The 17,947-nt window shown below is 51.0% G+C and overlaps 1 protein-coding gene across 1 annotated transcript in view; it reads left to right on the forward strand.

Annotated features, from left to right (window-relative positions):
* The first annotated feature begins 324 nt into the window (after positions 1–324).
* Positions 325–17,947, forward strand: part of RSPO1 (R-spondin 1) — a 35,801-nt gene continuing 18,178 nt past the window's right edge. Inside the window, exons 1-3 of the mRNA XM_084652511.1 lie at positions 325–339; positions 686–806; positions 16,462–16,854. Coding sequence (XP_084508637.1) covers positions 16,761–16,854 — 94 coding nt within the window. The 5' untranslated portion in view covers positions 325–339; positions 686–806; positions 16,462–16,760. The remainder of the gene's footprint in view (positions 340–685; positions 807–16,461; positions 16,855–17,947) is intronic.

Here is a 17,947-nt window from a genome sequence, read left to right on the forward strand (position 1 = left end):
ACAAGCTGCTTCTAATATTTGCTGTGTTTATGAACAGATGCAGTAGTGACTGCTGAAGACTTCATATGCCAGTTACCACTGAAATGTAAGTAACAAGTTAGAATTAACGGTCATAAATAAAACAGAAGAACCCTGTATGTTCTGTCCCCCTGCAGGGATTTACTGAGACCCTGTTGGCTTTGGATGTTACATTGGATGGTCCTTTGGTGAGCTCCAGTCCGGGTTTTGCAACAGTCACAATATTTTGGCTGGATATTGTCTTAGGAGGTGGTACTAGTCGGGTGGAATTCCCTCATGCTGGAGTATGCACTGGATGCTTTTACAAAGCTGGATACTCTGGTAATGATAATAATTTAAAAAAAACAACAAACCACAACCATACTCCTAGAATGGGGATGGAGTCTGTGGCCTTGTGGGCAGGCGTTATTAATGTGCCAGTTGCTCTGATATGATCACATACACAGGGAGCAGTGTGGGCTGATGGAGTATAAACTAGCCTGGATAATCTTTACGAGCTTGAAATCCTGCACATCCCAGAAGGGTTTGTTTCTCTCTGCAGAGTTTGTGAGGCTGCTCGAAATCTGCTTCAACCAACCAGCCAAACAACCCCCTGAAGCCCCATTGCACCAGACTTCCCCGTGAGCTCCCAGGGACTACTTTTTTTTTTTTTTTTTTTTTTGGACAGAAACTCGCGTGTAACTTTCCCTGGAGGAACAGAGGATTTTTGTGATTGTTCTTGTGGTATTTTAAAACTGAGAAACTAAGTAGAGTCTCTTCAGCAGTCATGAGTGACTGACAGCTCAGAGGTAAGGGTTTCACAATGCATGTTTGTTGAGATTAAGCTTTCGCAATGCAGGCTGTTAGCTAGAAGTGTGAGCATTGTTGGCTTCTGACTTGTGGGTTTGCCTCCTGCAATATCGCTAATGAATTTGGACAATGGCAAGCTGTGAAGAATTACAGCAAACTCTGTGGGGATTTCCTCACTACCCCAACCACCAACCTGGGAGAAGTGTTACGGGGAAGGTGGGGTATTGCTTTTTGTTCTCTGCTTGTATGTTACATGCCAGATCTGAGTGTAGGACACAAGGGGAGTTATTCAGAAATATGTGTCAGGTTATTAAAGTGAGCTGCTGCTACTGGACCAACTACAAAATCCCACCAGCTGCTGCGCAGGAGTCTAGCACTTCGTAACTGGCCGTCCCACCGCAGCCACGGCCACCCTGACTTTCAAAGAGAGTAGCAAGCGTCTTGGTTACCTGAACAATCAGGAGGGTAGCTAACTGAGTAGGAAACTATTTGCATATTTAAATTGCCATGGATAATTCAGCCTCTTTGTAAAGGAAGGGGCCATCTGTGCATAGCAGGTACCTGCACAGCACCCGGTAAGTGCGTTGACTGGCCGTTTCTCACGGGGTAGCAGCATGGAAAGGATTAGAAGTGATGCTGGTAGTAATCAGACATCTGAGTTAACACCCCTTGCTGATGTGCAGTGGGAGTTCACCCATTGGGAAGTGCTGCTGTCTCCCTGTTTGGCTGTCCAACGGGTGGGATAACAGGGCACTGGGCTCCGCACTAGGCGGTGCTCCCAGAACCAGAGGGGCTGGCAGCTGATGTTTGGCTTTGCTTTGCTTAATGAAAGGTCAGAGTGTGGAGAAAAAAGCCTGCTTTCTGGGGAGCACCTCTGGGTACAAAGGGCTCCTGGTGCCATCTGCCTACAGCTATGAGAGGGCAGAACTCTGGGAGTTTGGGGACTTTCTGCCCCACAGATTCCTGTTGTCTCCTGCAAAATCAGGGCTACGGGGTCCTTTGCACCTCCCTCATTATGGAGAGCAGTACCCTAGGGAGACGCATCCCTTGGGAGCGGTAGACATGTGAAGGAGGCAGGCTCTGCGGGCACTGAGCGTTCTCTCTCTGCCCAGCACTGTTGGGCACAGAGCTGAGCAATGCTAGAAACCTTTGTCTCCTGCCTAGGGATCCGTGCACTCAGTGGGACAACTCCCAGGAGTACGTACCGCTCAGGGGTGGCCCAACGGGTACCTGGGGTAGGACTGTTCACAGCTGAGGCTCCTGGGAGACAGCTGGCTTGCACTGAGACATCGAAGGTTCCTGGGTGGTTCCCATTATTTCAGATAGTCTAAGGTATTTTTCTGGGACCTGGCACCATAGCATCTGAGCACGTCGGAATATTGACCGGGTCTATTCTCAGCACCCCGGTGAGGCAGGGCAGGGCGATCCTCACCATTGTACAGATGGGGAAACTGAGACAGGGATTTGCCCAAACTTACATCAGACGTCTGCAGCAGAGCAGGTAACTGAACCTGCCTTTTCTGCAGCCTAGGCTAAGACCTGAGTATGGGACCGTCCTGCCTCTGTGTCACATACCAGTGCATGTAAAAGGCTGCACAGATTTGCACTCAGACCTCAGCTCTCCCCCCCCCCCCGACCACACAAACACACCCGTGGGTGTGTAAAAGGAATACCAGATGTGGCAAAGAGAGAGGAAAACGAAACAACAGGGAGCAAAATATGCTCTCGAGAAGGGCAAGGTTCTCCCATGCCATGTCTGCTCCCAGCTCGACTCCCTGACCTCAGCCAGGGATCTGGAGACAGCCCTGACCCAGAGAGATGCCCTCCTTTGGGGTTATGAACAGACAGAATAATCAGGTTTTGCCCAGTATCCCTGGTTCAGACAGCCCCAGCTGACAGCTCCTGGGGAATCACACCTTCTGATTTTAGCTTCCCCAAGTTGCTTTTACATGCTGAACTTGGCCTGTGTCTACTGGAGAAAACCTTGCATTACAGACCAACCCGGGCAGGTTGTGAGAGGAGCTGAGCAGTGCCAGGTTTTGGGGGCAGCCCGGCAGCACGCCCCAGGCTTGTGCTGCTGGAGTCCTCCCTGCATCTCTCCTGTCCCTGACCCAGCCCCAGCCCAGTCCCCTGGGTCCCTCTGTTCAAGTGGCAGCAGTAGAATTCCCCTAAGAAGACAGACTGCAAATTAGTTCACAGCTAAACTTGCTGGAACTCCTTGATCAGGGAAAGCACAAGACACCCACCCCCCAACCTCCTTGTCTTGCCCCAAACAAAGCTGGGGTCTCTCTTGATTTTTCCCAGTCTTGTTTTTCCATCTGCTTCTGAGGGGCAGCGCAGGACTCTGGGGCTCTGCAGGGTTCAGATTTTGAAGCCAGTGTGACAGTTAGACAGGACGGCAAGAGTGCTGGGAATCCTTTAAGAATCTTGTGTTTAGCGCATGCTTCCTTTTCATGGGGTTTCATCCTCTGCACAGACAGTGCTGCATGCTGCCCTGGAATTCCAAGCCCCCGTGTTTCATCCCTGTTTTGCACAGAGTGATTACCACATCAGCTTTTGACTCAAGCTGGCTTCTCTCAGGGCAGGTCTATACTGAAAACTTTTGCCAGCTCTGGCAGCTCTGTTGGTCAGAGGTATGAGGAGATGTGACCACAATAGCTTGCTACCAAAAGGCCCTAATGTAGACACCGCTACAGCAGCAAAACTGCGCTTTTCGTTTCTTTTGCCCAGGGGGTTGGAATGAGCTCTACCAGCAAAGGGGCCGTTTTGTGGTATAAACTGTGTCCACACTAGGAGCGCTCTGCCAACGTAGCAGACTGATGTTGCTCTCCTGGCAAAATGCTCTGAATGGACGCCTGGCCTAAGCCATGGAGGCTTGGTGTGAATTTAAAGCAATTTAATTAAACGGATGCAAATCGCTGTGTGGATGCTCTTAAACCGAAAGAACAGGGGCTTGCAGAGGCTTAACCAAAGAGGTTGGTTTGTTGACCAGCCTGCAGCCTTCGGCAGTTTGCTCAGAACTGTATGGGGCTTTGCACTAGTTCTCTGAGGGTCACAGAGGAAGAGTGGGGGGTTCTAGCCTCATGTAGTGTGGGCAGGTGCCTCTTCACTTGTCTCTCAGTCTTTAAGTATTTGTGACGGAGGCAACACTGGCTTTTGGTGACTGAGGTTAGCAGAAATATTCAGAGGATGCTTCTAAGGGAACAGCCGCACATTTAGCTCCCCCTTGGTCTGCTCTGAAAATGCAGCTGAAAACACCTCTTCTGAGTCTTCTCTCCCTCAGTCTGGACCTCTGCTTTTCATCTTTAATTTGCATTTTGTAAGTGCATTACTTAACTCAGGGACAGTTTCAGCAGATGATGCTGAAATTATGCAATGTAAAGTTCTACTGTGCAAAAAAGCACTGGGGGAAATTAGGGAACGTTTGCATTTGACCTGTCTGTGACGCTCTGTACCTCGGGAACACCCTACATCCCCTTGTTCATCTTTATAAAATGATCATATGGTATCCAATGCAAAGTTTGTCATGTTGGGTGTCTTTGGAAGGCTCATAATGCACTGAGCATGGTTGTTATAGTGATGTTATAGTAAGGTTATAGATTTCATATATATAGTTATGAGGCTGAAAATGTATCCTCATGGTTTAAAGCAAGCCCACGCAAAAACTCTCCAAGAACAGAGAGGCAGTTCACACCTCCTCAGGGCATGGATGGGACAAACCCAGCCCAGCCTCACAGGAACAATGGACACTGGCTTAGGCAGCAACAAAAGAATCTGTTAGACCCTTGAGGGAGTCACCCCGCCCTTTCTGTGGGCAGTTTGGGACTGCAATGAGGTAATGCTCACCTGACTCGGGGGCACGGGGGGAAGGAAAGCCAAGAGGGAAGAAAGGACATGATGAAAGGGAGAGACGTTTGCCGTGCGCTCTCTCTTCCACCACATCTACAGACGCCAAGCAACTGAAGTGCTGATCAAAGCGGAGAGCCTGACTGAGAAGTAACCAGCCAGCCTGTGGTGAGAAGCATCTAAGTTTTTAAGGTCCTTGAAAGTGTTAAGATCAGCCTAGAATGCATTTTGCTTTTATTTCATTTGACCAAATCTGACTTGTTGTGCTTTGACTTATAATCACTTAAAATCTATCTTTATAGTTAATAAATTTGTTTGTTTATTCTACCTGAAGCAGTGTGTTTGGTTTGCAGTGTGTCAGAGGCTCCCCTTGGGTGCATGGTACATATCAATTTCTTTGTTAAATTGACAAACTTATATAAGCTTACAGCGTCCAGCTGTACACTGCAGTGTACATTGCAGTGTACACTGTACACAGTACACTGTACACAGTGTACACAGTACACAGTGTACACAGTGTACACAGTGTACACTGCAGTGTACATTGCAGTGTACCTGGACACTGCAAGACGGAGGTTCCTAGGGTTGTGTCTGGGACTGGAGATACTGGCTAGCATCATTCACTTGCAAATAGTTGGGAGCAGCTTACATGCCAGAGGCTGTGCATGAACAGCCCAGGAGTGGGGGTTCTCACAGCAGAGCAGGGTCAGGCTGGCTCCCAGAGTCAAGGATTGGAGTGGCCTAGCAGATCACTGGTCCTGATAACACCAGATGGGAACGTCCCACTGTCCCAAACAAAATCCCCATGCACGCTCCAAATCTGCTCCTGATCCCATTTAATGGAGCGGTGCCTGACATGATGCCTCCTGTGCATTTATAATGATGCCAGAAGGCAGGTTAAGGTGCAGAAGGAACGCAGGTGCTGTGCCTCTCCCTCACTCACACACGCACCTGACCTCGTCATCACTCCCAGAACTTCAGGGCTCCTTTTTGGATTGCTGGGTCTGCTCTGGGAGGTGGCCTGTTTCACTACAGCGCGTCTGTCATAGAAGCAAACTGAGACGGTGACGAAGTTTCCTACCTTAAGTGACTGTTTATAATGCGTTGCACTACAGGCAATCCTGGAGCACTGGTACATGCAGTGATGATTCTAATAAAGGTTTTAGCAGGTACCTAGAGGCCTACTGTGTACTAGGGGCTGTGTAGACGCCTAGTGAGAGACCGTCTCTGCTCTCCAGAGCTTACCGTCCAAATAGACCAGGCAGACGAAGCGTGGAAAAAATGGAGTATTATCACCCGCTTTTCACAGATAAGAATAAGTGACTTGCCCTAGGTCACATAGTGAGTCTGTGGCAGAACCAAGGACCAAATCCAGGTCTCTTGAGGCCCAGTCTTGCCCCTTTACTGCAAGGGCATTCTTCCTTGTCAGTCTAACCAGCACTATGGTATCTCCACCCCCTGCTGATAGGTGGTGACCGCATGAGCTGCGGGATACAGCTTGGAGAGAGAATCTGGGACCCAGCTCAGGATGGTGGGTGGATGTGAAAGTAACTTGGTAATGTAGCCAAGCAAGGCGGTGGCAAGGGACAGGTGGGACCTCTAGCAGGCAGGAGTCAGTTCTAGACACAGTCCCTGTTGGTAGGCTCCCAGCAGCGCTGGTGTGAGTGCTTTGCAGAAGCTGGCGGAAGGACTCAGACCTCAACAATGCTGCTGCCAGGTTTTGTTCTTTTTCCAGTGCTTAGCTTGATGGTTTATGGTTTTGGCAGAACTTTGGCTCTGAAATATAATATCAAATAAAGACCTTCGGGGTAGGACATTTGACTTAACGCCGCTGATCTTTATTGCCTGAGGGATTAAGCAGAACAAAGTGGCTTTGCGTGTGTATGTGGACGGATGCTTGCTGGACGAAGTGATCCGACTATAAACATACGTGGCACTCTTCACTGGAGCATCTCAAAGCACTACTCTTGCGTGGGTGTTTGCACTCACTTGGTTCTCCAGATGGGGAAACTGAGGCTCAGAGAGGAAAAGTGACTAGTCCAGCGGAACTAGCAATTCAGTGTCAGCTTCAGAGCTAGAAGCCAGATCACCTGCCTCACCCCACCCCTCCTAGAAAACCTTCTAACTACCACCCCTCACTGTCTCCAAGTAACCTCATTGCACATTTTTAATGGGAGGGAAAGGCAAAGCAAAACGGAGCTGGTGTAATATAAACAGAGGCTGAATCACTGCGTGCAAGCCTGGCGTTTTACTTTGTTTAACTTGTGAAGATTTATTTTAATCTGTATTTATGAAGTAGGTTTATTTAACGATGCTGAGGACTAGGCACTGTTGTCAGAAAAAGGTTCTCCTGTCCACACCACATCTCTCTGATGATTAGTTGACCTTCCCGACGAGGTGTGTAAGTGTATAATAGCTGGGCCTTGCTCCTCCTGGGAACTGGCTGGGAGCGTCACACAAGCAGCTCCAAGTAGGGGGGGGAAGGCCGCCCTGGCTGCGAGATGGAGCAGAACGTCAGCACGTCTCTGTGTCTCTGTTTCTCCATCCATAAAATGGGGATAATGGAAGCTACCCAGCTTTGCACAGCGCACCAGGGCCTAGGAATCAACGGGCTACATTTGTGCTAGGCATAGAGTTTAAGGCCAGACGGGACCAGATCAGCTACTAGGACCTCCTGTATGTGTCAGGCCAGCACCCGCACACTAAAGCCACGTACTGAAACGAGCCCCAAGTATCACGGCCCTCAGGAGATGGGACCATTCTGTGCCATGAGGAGGGACCAAAGTGCACCAGGGCGTGAGGCCCCCACAATGGCAGGGAGATGATTACGTGAGAGACACCCAGACCACCCTGGCAAGTGACCCGCGCCCAGCTGCAGGGGAAGGCAGCAACAACAACAACAAAAGACATAAAACCGCCCCAGGTCACTGCCAAGGTGAGCGGGGGGGAAATTCCTTCCCAGCTCCACACGGGGCAATCGGTGACACCCTGAGCACGTGAGCAAGACCCAGCCAGGCAAGCCCCCGAGAGGGAGAATGCTCAATGCCGCCGCCGAGCATGGCCCACCTGTTCAGCCTCCCACCTCCAGCCACAGCCACCCTAACGCATCAGAAAAAGGAGTTAAAAGAAAACCCCCGAATACACTGGGGGAGGGGAGGGGTGGGATATCTCTTTCTGACCCCGGCACCTGGCTGCCTGAAACCCTGGAGCATGAGCTTTTCGGAACACAAGATGGAACCTGTGAGCTCCAGGACGGTTGAGTCCTGGTCCCCGCCGTCCTACAACCACACGCATACATTAGTCCAATTCTCTCTTAAAACTAATTGTTGTTTGCCCCCATAACTCCTGCTGGGAGGCTGTTCCAGAACCTCACCCCTCTGGTGGTTACAAACCTCCTAATTTCCAGCCTGAATTTGTTCATGGCCAATTTATCCCCATTTGTTCTGTGCCAGCATTGTCCTGTAGCTTCAATAGCTCTTCGCCCTCCCTGGTATTTACCCCCGATGTATTTATAGCAGTCAGATTCCCCTCTCAGCTGTCTTTATGTTAGACTAAACAAGCCGAGCTCTTCCAGTCTCCTCTCAAAGACAGGCTCTTCATTCCCCTCGTCAGCCTCATAGTCCCTCTCTGCACCAGTTCCAGTCTGAATTCATCTTTCTTGAACCTGGGTGACCAGACTTGCACACAGGACTCCAGCTGAGGTCTCACCAGGGGCTTGTCCAATGGCATTAATTTGTCTCTATCTCTACTGGAAATGCCTTGCCTGATACATCCTAGGATCACCTTTGCCTTTCCACAGCCACATAGAATCATAGAATATCAGGGTTGGAAGGGACCCCAGAAGGTCATCTAGTCCAACCCCCTGCTCGAAGCAGGACCAATTCCCAGTTAAATCATCCCAGCCAGGGCTTTGTCAAGCCTGACCTTAAAAACCTCTAAGGAAGGAGATTCTACCACCTCCCTAGGTAGCGCATTCCAGTGTTTCACCACCCTCTTAGTGAAAAAGTTTTTCCTAATATCCAATCTAAACCTCCCCCACTGCAACTTGAGACCATTACTCCTTGTTCTGTCATCTGCTACCATTGAGAACAGTCTAGAGCCATCCTCTTTGGAACCCCCTTTCAGGTAGTTGAAAGCAGCTATCAAATCCCCCCTCATTCTTCTCTTCTGCAGGCTAAACAATCCCAGCTCCCTCAGCCTCTCCTCATAACTCATGTGTTCCAGACCCCTAATCATTTTTGTTGCCCTTCGCTGGACTCTCTCCAATTTATCCACATCCTTCTTGTAGTGTGGGGCCCAAAACTGGACACAGTACTCCAGATGAGGCCTCACCAATGTCGAATAGAGGGGGACGATCACGTCCCTCGATCTGCTCGCTATGCCCCTACTTATACATCCCAAAATGCCATTGGCCTTCTTGGCAACAAGGGCACACTGCTGACTCATATCCAGCTTCTCGTCCACTGTCACCCCTAGGTCCTTTTCTGCAGAACTGCTGCCTAGCCATTCGGTCCCTAGTCTGTAGCTGTGCTCATCCTGTGCTTGACCCACATCACTCATCCTGTGCTTGACCCACGCCCCCAGGTCTCTCTCCTCCTCTGTCACTTCCAACTGATGAGCTCCCAGCTCGTAGCAGAAATTCTTACTATGAGACCCTAAGTGCATGACCTCGCACTTTGAATTTCATCCCATGATTGAAACATTCGAATGAGCACCAGTAACATCACAGTTCAGACCCTTTCCTCGTGGCCCCATGGTCTGCACGTGGTCTTAGTCTCATCACAGTGGGTCTTCTCGGTGGAGCTGCTGCAGACAGATGCAGAATGGACACTTGATGGCGTAATCCCCCTACAATATATGTACATGGAAACATTTGAATTGCACCTCACTCCTTTTCTCCTCTCCTGTGTAGTTGGAGCAGCCCTTTAGGATGAGTTGGGAAAGGCCCGTGGGACAGAGTTGGAGCAGCCTGTACTAATCTGTGGAGCTCGTGTACTGGTTGGGTTATTGTGTTGTGGGCTGTCTGCATAACTAGCGGGAATTCACTCTTGGGGTCTGTTGGGGGATACTCAGGAAAAGCACGTTATCTGGATCTTCCTGCTTGGATGAGCAGCAGTGAAGCAGCCAGCGACGTTGACATTTACACGGTCGTCTTTAGGTTTCTGAGCCGAGTGGGGCAGGTCCCACCCCTCTGAGCTATGAAAGCAGGGTCTGTGCGATCTCAAGTGGCCCATCAAGTGGCTCAAGTCTGTGCAGTGTCAGTGAGCCATCAGTCTCACATGCCGTCAGTTACTGGAACCTGACAAACAGGTGGGTGGGAGCAGAGGATAATTTCCTAGCAAGCTGAAAGTAGGAGGGTAGTTAGCTTCCTTCTAGCTTTACAATCTCGGAAGTGTCTGCAGCAAAGCCAAATTTTAGCTAAATATCTCGGCATGCCCCATCTCCAGCCAGGACACAAACTCGCTTGCTCTGCTGGGCCAGTAGCCACCCTGGCTTCTGAGGCTTTGTCTGGGGTAGAACATGGAAAATGAAAGGAATTTGCTTGGAGTATGTTGGCACCCTCCGAGGCTGGTTTCCAGGTGAAGCTCCAAGGCCTTTGCACAGCAGCAGCCCCAACTGGAGGGTTTAAGTGGGATGTAAGTGTTCCACAGACATGATGCTGGCCCTCTGCATGCGGGGAGTTTTCTCTCTGAAAGTCCTAGCAGCTGCATCTATTAGCTGGGAATGTTTGCCTAGACAGCAAATTCTGCAGGAGGACTGGAGACGGTTCTCAGAAGCCAGTTTTGAGTTCATAATCATGACTATTTGAACCAGAAACCTGCTATAATCAGCAAACGGAAAGCTACCATGTGACCTGTGGGTCCAAACAAAAGGAATAGTGCTGGAATTTTAAATACTGGACACATGCAATGAACCAGGGCTTTATTTGTAATGAAAGAGGTGTCAGGGCTCAAGCAATTTTTTTACTGTCATAACTGACATGGCAAGCCCAGAGGTGCCAGGGCTCTGAACTGCCAGACACAGAGGTGCTGGGGCTCAGCCCTGGCACAAATTAACCACTGCAATGGATAGCTTGTGGGCCGAGAATGATCTGCAGAAATTGTTCACCGACTGATTTTTGCACCAGGAATTCCTTTGGGAGACTTGGACCCCATCTGCAGGGGGAGAAGGAGGCAGGACGTGCCAGATTCATTGTTTGTTGCAAATTCTACACCCTGCTCTAGTCTGAGGGGGAGTTTTGGAAACTCCATTTCACCTTTCTCCTGAATCTGAGTCTGTTGGAGCAGCAAGGGAAATGCATCCCGGAGTCCAGCCCTCTCTCCTCTCTGCAAATTCCCTGTCTCTGGCCTGCAGATGTTACCATGAACTCCTCAGCAGCGGGGTGCACGTGGGGAGATTGGTGGGCTTCACATTCAGGTCCCAAGCCACACAAGGCTTTCTAGATCAAAAGCAATGCACAGAATTGCAGCGGGAAGCCAGTGCAGATGTCGAGGAATTGGAGCAAAAATGCTCCCTGTGACTAAAGCTAGATGGCAATCACCGCAAACACAGGGCGGTTGTAACCGTCAGGCAGTATTGTGCTGCACTTGCCCTATGCACAAGTCAGTGTTGTCTAGTCTGTAATAAGAGCCCGGCTGCCTGTTGCTCCAGTGCAAACCCTGCCGTGCGCGTCCAGAGAAGACTAGTCCCCCCCGCCCGCTCCGTAGCTATGCTCCTGGCCTCACTGTGTCGCAGGTGGAGGCTCCCCAGGAGCCGCTTGTGGCAGACGGGATCCTGTCCTGGAGCCCCAGACGCTTGTTTAGAGGAGAATTCTTTTATCTGCCTTTGCTAGCTCTGCCTCCCTCCTACGGCGCCTCGGGTGGGAGCAGAGCCCGGGGAGGTGGGGCACCAGCTGGGCCCAAATCCAGGCCAACTCTGCCTCTCCGATGCGCTCTGTGAACCTTGCCTGGGCCCCAGGGAGTAAAACGATAACAATCGGACCAGGCCAAAGCTCTGGGCATGGGAAGTGCCTGGCTGCAGGTGTTAGGAGCTGGGAAGGTGATTGCAGATTAGGATAAGTGTATCCGACGTTCACTTTGCTGCAGAAGGGCCCAAACTCAGCCACAGTCCTCCCCTGCAAAATGTTTCTGCTCCAGGGCTGGATGTCTATGCTGCGCCACGTGACCATGCACACCCTCTCTTCGTGTGTGTGTCTGTGTCTCAGTCCGGGCCAGGCGGAAGGGGCTAGAGCTGCCCAAGGATCAGGCCTCCCCTGCACACATCCCCACTTTGGTAAACGCTCCTCGGCCTAGCTGAAGCTCTTGACAATGTTTATAAAGCAGCTTGCAGCAGACAGCCTTCAAAGCGCAGCACAAGGTGGTGTTTACCCGAGTGACTAACTATTTATTTGAAAACCCCCTGGATGCTGCTGCAGGACCTTAACGACAAGCACATGGGAAGCGCTGCGCTCCTGCCAGGGCAGCTTTTGGGGGGGCCATAGCAGGGCTGTGGTGAAGTTCAAAGTCACGGGGACCGGAGGATGACAATGACCCTTTGCCGGGCGTGTGAGAAATAGTTCCCAGGCCTCAGCATTGTTCTGCAACCAAAGCAGCCCTCAGCTTTCCATTTTAGCATGAACACTTCAATCGGAGATATGCTGTCACAGCACATGGGGCAATCCAGGGGTCGTGTCCCCCTCGAGCGGCTGGTCGATTAGAGGATGATGGTCTAGTCCTGCCACCAGCTAACAGGACTTTCTCCTTCAGCTCAAGTGGTAGAGGCCTGTAGTTTGGGGCTGGGTTCAAATCCTGATGCCAACCAGTGCTCGGGGTTGTTACCCTCTCAGAGCAGGGGAGGGGCAGACTTTCCCAAATCCAGCTCCTCCGTGCAGATTTCCTCTAGCCTGTTCAGTGGAGGCCCTGCCCTGGCCCTCTGCCGTGGAGTGGGGGGGGGGCGGATCTCCCCCATCCTGGGCAGCGCCAGAGACCCCTTTCCTTACTCCCGTGCTGAGTGCCCAGAGCGGCTAGCCCAGAGTTCCTCTTGGCCATGGGGCCTGTGTTCAGCAACGGAGTTGAATATTCCCCAGCGCTGGCCCTGAGGCACGTTCTCACCCTCGCCGCTGCGGAAGCGTGTATCTGTTCCTTCCAGCTGGCGGCAGGGCAAGCCACAGTGAGTGAGAGGGGGGTAAAGGACTTCAGCGGGCCCAGAACTGTTCTCGAAGGCCCTGAGGCACTTCCACCGACTGCACTGGGCTTTGGCTCAGGTCTCAAGATCGTGTCCCACTAGATGGGACAAAAGACTAGGAAATGCACTGGGCTGGCCTAGAGGAACTAGCAGGGCTGTCGTGTCTCTGCACACCAAGGCCAGCCTGGGGTAACGGGAGCAGGATTGCACAAAAAAGATATTTTAAAGTAGTGGGTTTAACGCCCAGAGGAGTGCAGTGGAGATACAATTTCTCTGCGCTCTTGGCTGCTGTGGTGATGGGCTGGGGGGGAGTGATGGGAATGACCATCAGAATCCTCTTTGTCAGCCCGTGTGTCTCCAAGCCAGGACAGGTTCCCAGGAGAAGTCCCTGGGGTGGGGAACCAGAGGGGTGACCCCCTCCCATAGGTAATGCCTGCACGGGTTTGAAAGATCCATCCAGCCCTCTTCTCCAGGCCAGCTGTCGCTGGTTAGTACCTGCATGCTCGAAGGATTAGAGGCTGTGTTTGCAAGTGCTGGTCTGAAGCCAAAGTCTGAGCACTGTAAAAAGCCCGCTGGCTGCTCCCAGCTGACCTGCTGAGGGAGGGAGAGGCTGCCCCGCTGAGCTGGAGGAGGCACCTGCAGGTCGCTGCATAGCTGAGATGAGCAGCACGGCACTCGGCTTGAACGGTTTGCAGACTCATTTTGGAGGCCTAGGGCCAGATCCTCAGCTGGTGCAAATGGCCACGGCTGCACCACGGGAGCTGCACCAATTTATGCCAGCCAAGCACCTGGGCTCCTAGTGTACAAACTCTGCCAAAGCCCCATTCCCCTCAGCATGTGAGAGATCCTGGTACCATGGGGGGTGGGGTCTCTCCGTGCCAAGCGCCTAGCGGTTTAGAATCAGCACAAGCCCATTTCCAGCTATGTGTGGGTCTTACTGCAGCCCCCACCGAGCTCCAGCCCCATCTAGACAGGCCCTGGGAGCATCGGTGATGCAGAGTTATTTTAAAGGGATTAAAATCATTTTCCGTTTCATTTGACCTCACAGCGTGAATGTTGTCCCCTTTATTCCCACACAATGGCAGCAGTTGGTGGGGCTTTGCATTGCCAGCTGCACCCAGAAGAGCTGTGTCAGAGCTTTCTATTTAGCCGGGATGTCTCGCTTCCTCCCAGACACATAGTACACAGAAAGATCACCTCCTCGACCATTTCCAGAGCGAAGCAGCGCTTTGTTCCCTTGGCTGCACTGTCTGGGGGGGCAGTGAGCATATGTCTGAAGTCCAGGCCAACCCTGCCAGTTCTGCATGGTTGCTAGGTTTGTTAGCAAACTCTGTAGCTGTTGATCACACCTCAAATCCTGAAGCTTCCCCCTTTTATCCATCATTGCTCAGTCTGGGAAGTGTCGTGCTGGAGCTGGAAGGAAACTGCTTTTATCATGAAAACATGTTGCCCTTTTTCAGCATCTTTTGTTCAAGGGTCATCAAGATCTTCAGTTAGACCATGGAACTCACTGCCACAGGATGCCACTGAGACTAGAAACTTAAGATTCGATGCGCAATTAGGCATTTATTTGGAGGGCAAGAATGTCCAGAGTCGTCATGGCAGGTTGCAGAGTGGTAGCCGTGTTAGTCTGTATCAGCAAAAAGACCGAAGAGGACTTGTGGCACCTTAGAGACTAACAAATTTATCTGAGCATAAGCTTTTGTGGGCTAAAGCCCACTTCATCAGAGTCATTATGGTTAATCCTGAAAGAAGGGTATTGGAAGAGAGATAAAACTCCAGGCTTCAGGGCTTAAACCAATCCCTAACTATTAGGAGTTAGGATGAGACCTTCATGAGGGCAAATTATCCCATACCTGCTACTGCAGGGTTTCTTACCCCTTCCTCTGAAGCAGTTGGTGTTGGCCCCTGTCAGAGGCAGGACACAGGCCTAGATGGACCCTGAGTCTGATCCAGTCTAGCAATTCCCACGTTCCTGAGAGTGTTACAAATATGAATGAATTAATCTGCTCTAGGGCACGTCAGTATTACTGGAGTGGAAAAGTGTCTTGTGGTTAAGGCACTGGTCCAGGACCAAGGACATCAGGCGTCATTGTCACAGACCCGTGTGACCTTGGGCAAGTCACTTAATCACTCCATGCCTTAGTTGCCCAGCTGCAAAATAGGGATAATAATTCTGCCTTGTCTATTTAGGTTGTAAGGTCTTTGGGGTAGGGGCTGTCTCTTACAATGTGTGTGTGCAGCAGCAGTTCAAGGGGGGCCTGTACTTGGTTGAGCATCACTGTAATACAAGTATTAATATAGTACGTCCATTTTACAGATAAAAGAAATGGGGCACAAAAAAGGTAAGAGACTTGTTCAGCGGTTACACAGCAAATCAGTGGTGGAGGCAGATGAGAACTCAGGGGCCCTGACTTCCAATCCCCTATTACAGACAATGGCGCAGAACAATTTGCTTTTTGTCAGAGTTGCCCTTGCCCTGATCTGTCCATCACACCACCATGGTTTTCCTCATCGAGCACATGCCGCCATTGCTTCCCGACTGGTACATCACTGTTCACTGCGGTGATGTCAGCACAGCTGTGAGAATAGTGTTTGTTAATTAACTTGGGCTTCCTCTGCTGGCTGGATCTGCAGTAGCAGCAGAGCGAAGGCAGGAGACAGCCCTAAAATGGCAACTCCTGCGCAGGGGTTGGTGAATTTATCAGTTATTTCTGATTTTTAAAACCTGAATGATCTAGGACACTCTCCAGGTAATGACAATGTTTTAAGGCTGGGACCCTGTTGGGCCTAAGCCTTGTCCCGGGCAGAGCTGACTGACACATGCCAGAAGAGTCATTTTGCTATTTCCAAGGTGTGGGGTTTTTTTAATTTTGTTGTGCAGGAAATTTTGGCTTGTGGTTCTGACCTGGGATTAATGGAAATTTCAAAATGCTGTAATTTCTGGGGGAACAGAACCTCTGAGTTTTGACCTGCCCGAGGGACAATCGTACCTAGTCTGTGTGAGGGAGCATGAGCAGCACTGTCCCTACGCACAGCATGAAATCTCAGTAGCTACAATCACATCAATAGCTACTTGCCCACGTTAGGTCACGAGACATTCAATGAGGCCCCCTTGACGGGAGACATCTGTGATGCTGGCAGCCTACAACAGCCTCACCTACAAGCTGGTAGCGGTCAGATGAGCAGTGATCAGGATTGCTGCACTTTAAGTAAATTTTAGCCAGAAACAGGCCATCCCTTATTCAACGTCATGTTAACTTTCTCAAAGGAAATAGAAAAGGAGTACTTGTGGCACCTTAGAGACTGCCACAAGTCCTCCTTTTCTTTTTGCAGATACAGACTAACACAGCTGCTCCTCTGAAACCTGTCAAAGGAAATAGGTTGCTATTAGTTTTTAAGCAAACAGGAACTTCCAGATATGTCTGTGAAGTAATATTACCAGTCAATCTCCTCCCTGCAGATCGGCTGCCTGGGCCCCCCCTTTCTGCCCTTCCAGGGCTCTGTGATGTTGTTATTCCTCCTGGCCTGCTGTTTCGGCACTTGTATGTTAATTCTCGCAGCGTCCCGCTGAGCAGTTTATGCACAAGACGTAAAATAACATTCATTATTCCATAAGGTTAATCTGTTCCTTTTCCCTTCCAGTTTGTGTGGGTGTGTGTTTGGAAGCTACAAGCAGCTAACGCTCACGGCGTGGGAGCCCCCAGATGGGACTAGATCCACGCTCCTGTGCTCCTTATGGGTTTGAAGGTAGACTCATGTTACCTACTACCTAAGTTTTCTGTGGCTGATATTATGGTGTGCGGATATGGTCCTGTACCAGGCATCGTGTACAGACTTTCAGTTCTGATCCAGCCCAAGACACAGTAGCAGGAGCAAACCCAGACACCACGCTGTGGAACGGACTCTCGATCACCCTGCAGTCTAGGCACTGGGAAGTTACTATGCAGCTTGGACTATTTCTGGTGGTGGTTTTTCTAAGCTTGATGGATCTGACAGGCAGCAGCAAGGTGGTGAAGGGCAAGAGGCAAAGACGAAGTATGTATGAAATGCTTTTCTTCTCCGACTCCCTCTCGCGATGCAGAATGTCAGTGTCTGTGAGTAACAGGCCCCTGTTGTTCACTGGCACCCAAAGGGCAGGGGCGGGGAGGAGCAGCTGTTTAGGGAGAAGCTGGCTCAGGGTAAGCAATGCAGAAGGGGGTGGTAGGTGTGGGATCATTACCGCACCCAAAACATAAGGCAACAGTTTGACATGTCGCTCAGTCCCTGGCTGTGTAAGCTCCTCAGGGCAGGGGCTGGGGCTGTTTGTGTCTTGCCACGTCAGTACCTAACAAATCCCACAAGGAGCCTGGCTGGAAAGATACGTCCCTTTCTCTTGCTGTCAGATAGGGAACATCTATAAGTTTGCTTCCTCTGCACCCAGCTTTTTCTACCGGCTGGACTGATGGTTCCCTCGTCCCTTACTGAGCACAGAGCAGGAACTGGTTCCTCTGACTCTGCAGGAACACGGTGATCTTATGTTCCCCCAAAGCCTGCCCCCAGCTTGTAGCTCAAGGGAGACCCGCTGGGCTCCACTCTTCCTCCACCGCAGAGTGCTGGGTTTGTAACAACCTGCAGGCCTGTTCCAGATTTCTATTAAGGAACCTGCAGCTTCTAGGCCTGGGAGCAGGAGAGGCAGGGGTGGCCAGTGAGAGCCTGCGGTGGCTACAGAGTGTGTGGAAGAGACCAGAGGCAGGTGCATGGATGCAGGGAGGTAGGAGTAGACTAGCAACAGGGGCTGCCGGTGCATCAGGAAAATTCACTGCGCTGAGGGCTGGCGAGTGCACCCGGGAAACTGAAAAAGGGAATTTCCTCTCTAGCCTCAGCTCCAGGGATTATGAATGGGCCAAGCCCCTGCCCCTTGTTAACAAAGCACCCAGACTCTGAGTTTTCTGAGGATGGGCTGGTCTGGTCACTCAAAGCAATAAAACCATGTCAGCCTAAACTTCCTGCCTGAGATTGGCAGAGCCCAGAGACTGTCACTCCCCCTCTGCCCTTCCTGCAAAAACCCTCTGCTTGTCTCAAGCCCAATGAGCTGGCCTCACCCTCTCTAAAGCCTGGTGAAAGTCATTTGGGCCCACCGGCCAGCATG

The sequence above is a fragment of the Lepidochelys olivacea genome (assembly GCF_965140295.1).
Source record: "Lepidochelys olivacea isolate rLepOli2 genome assembly, chromosome: 19".
NCBI classification, from domain to species: domain Eukaryota; kingdom Metazoa; phylum Chordata; order Testudines; family Cheloniidae; genus Lepidochelys; species Lepidochelys olivacea.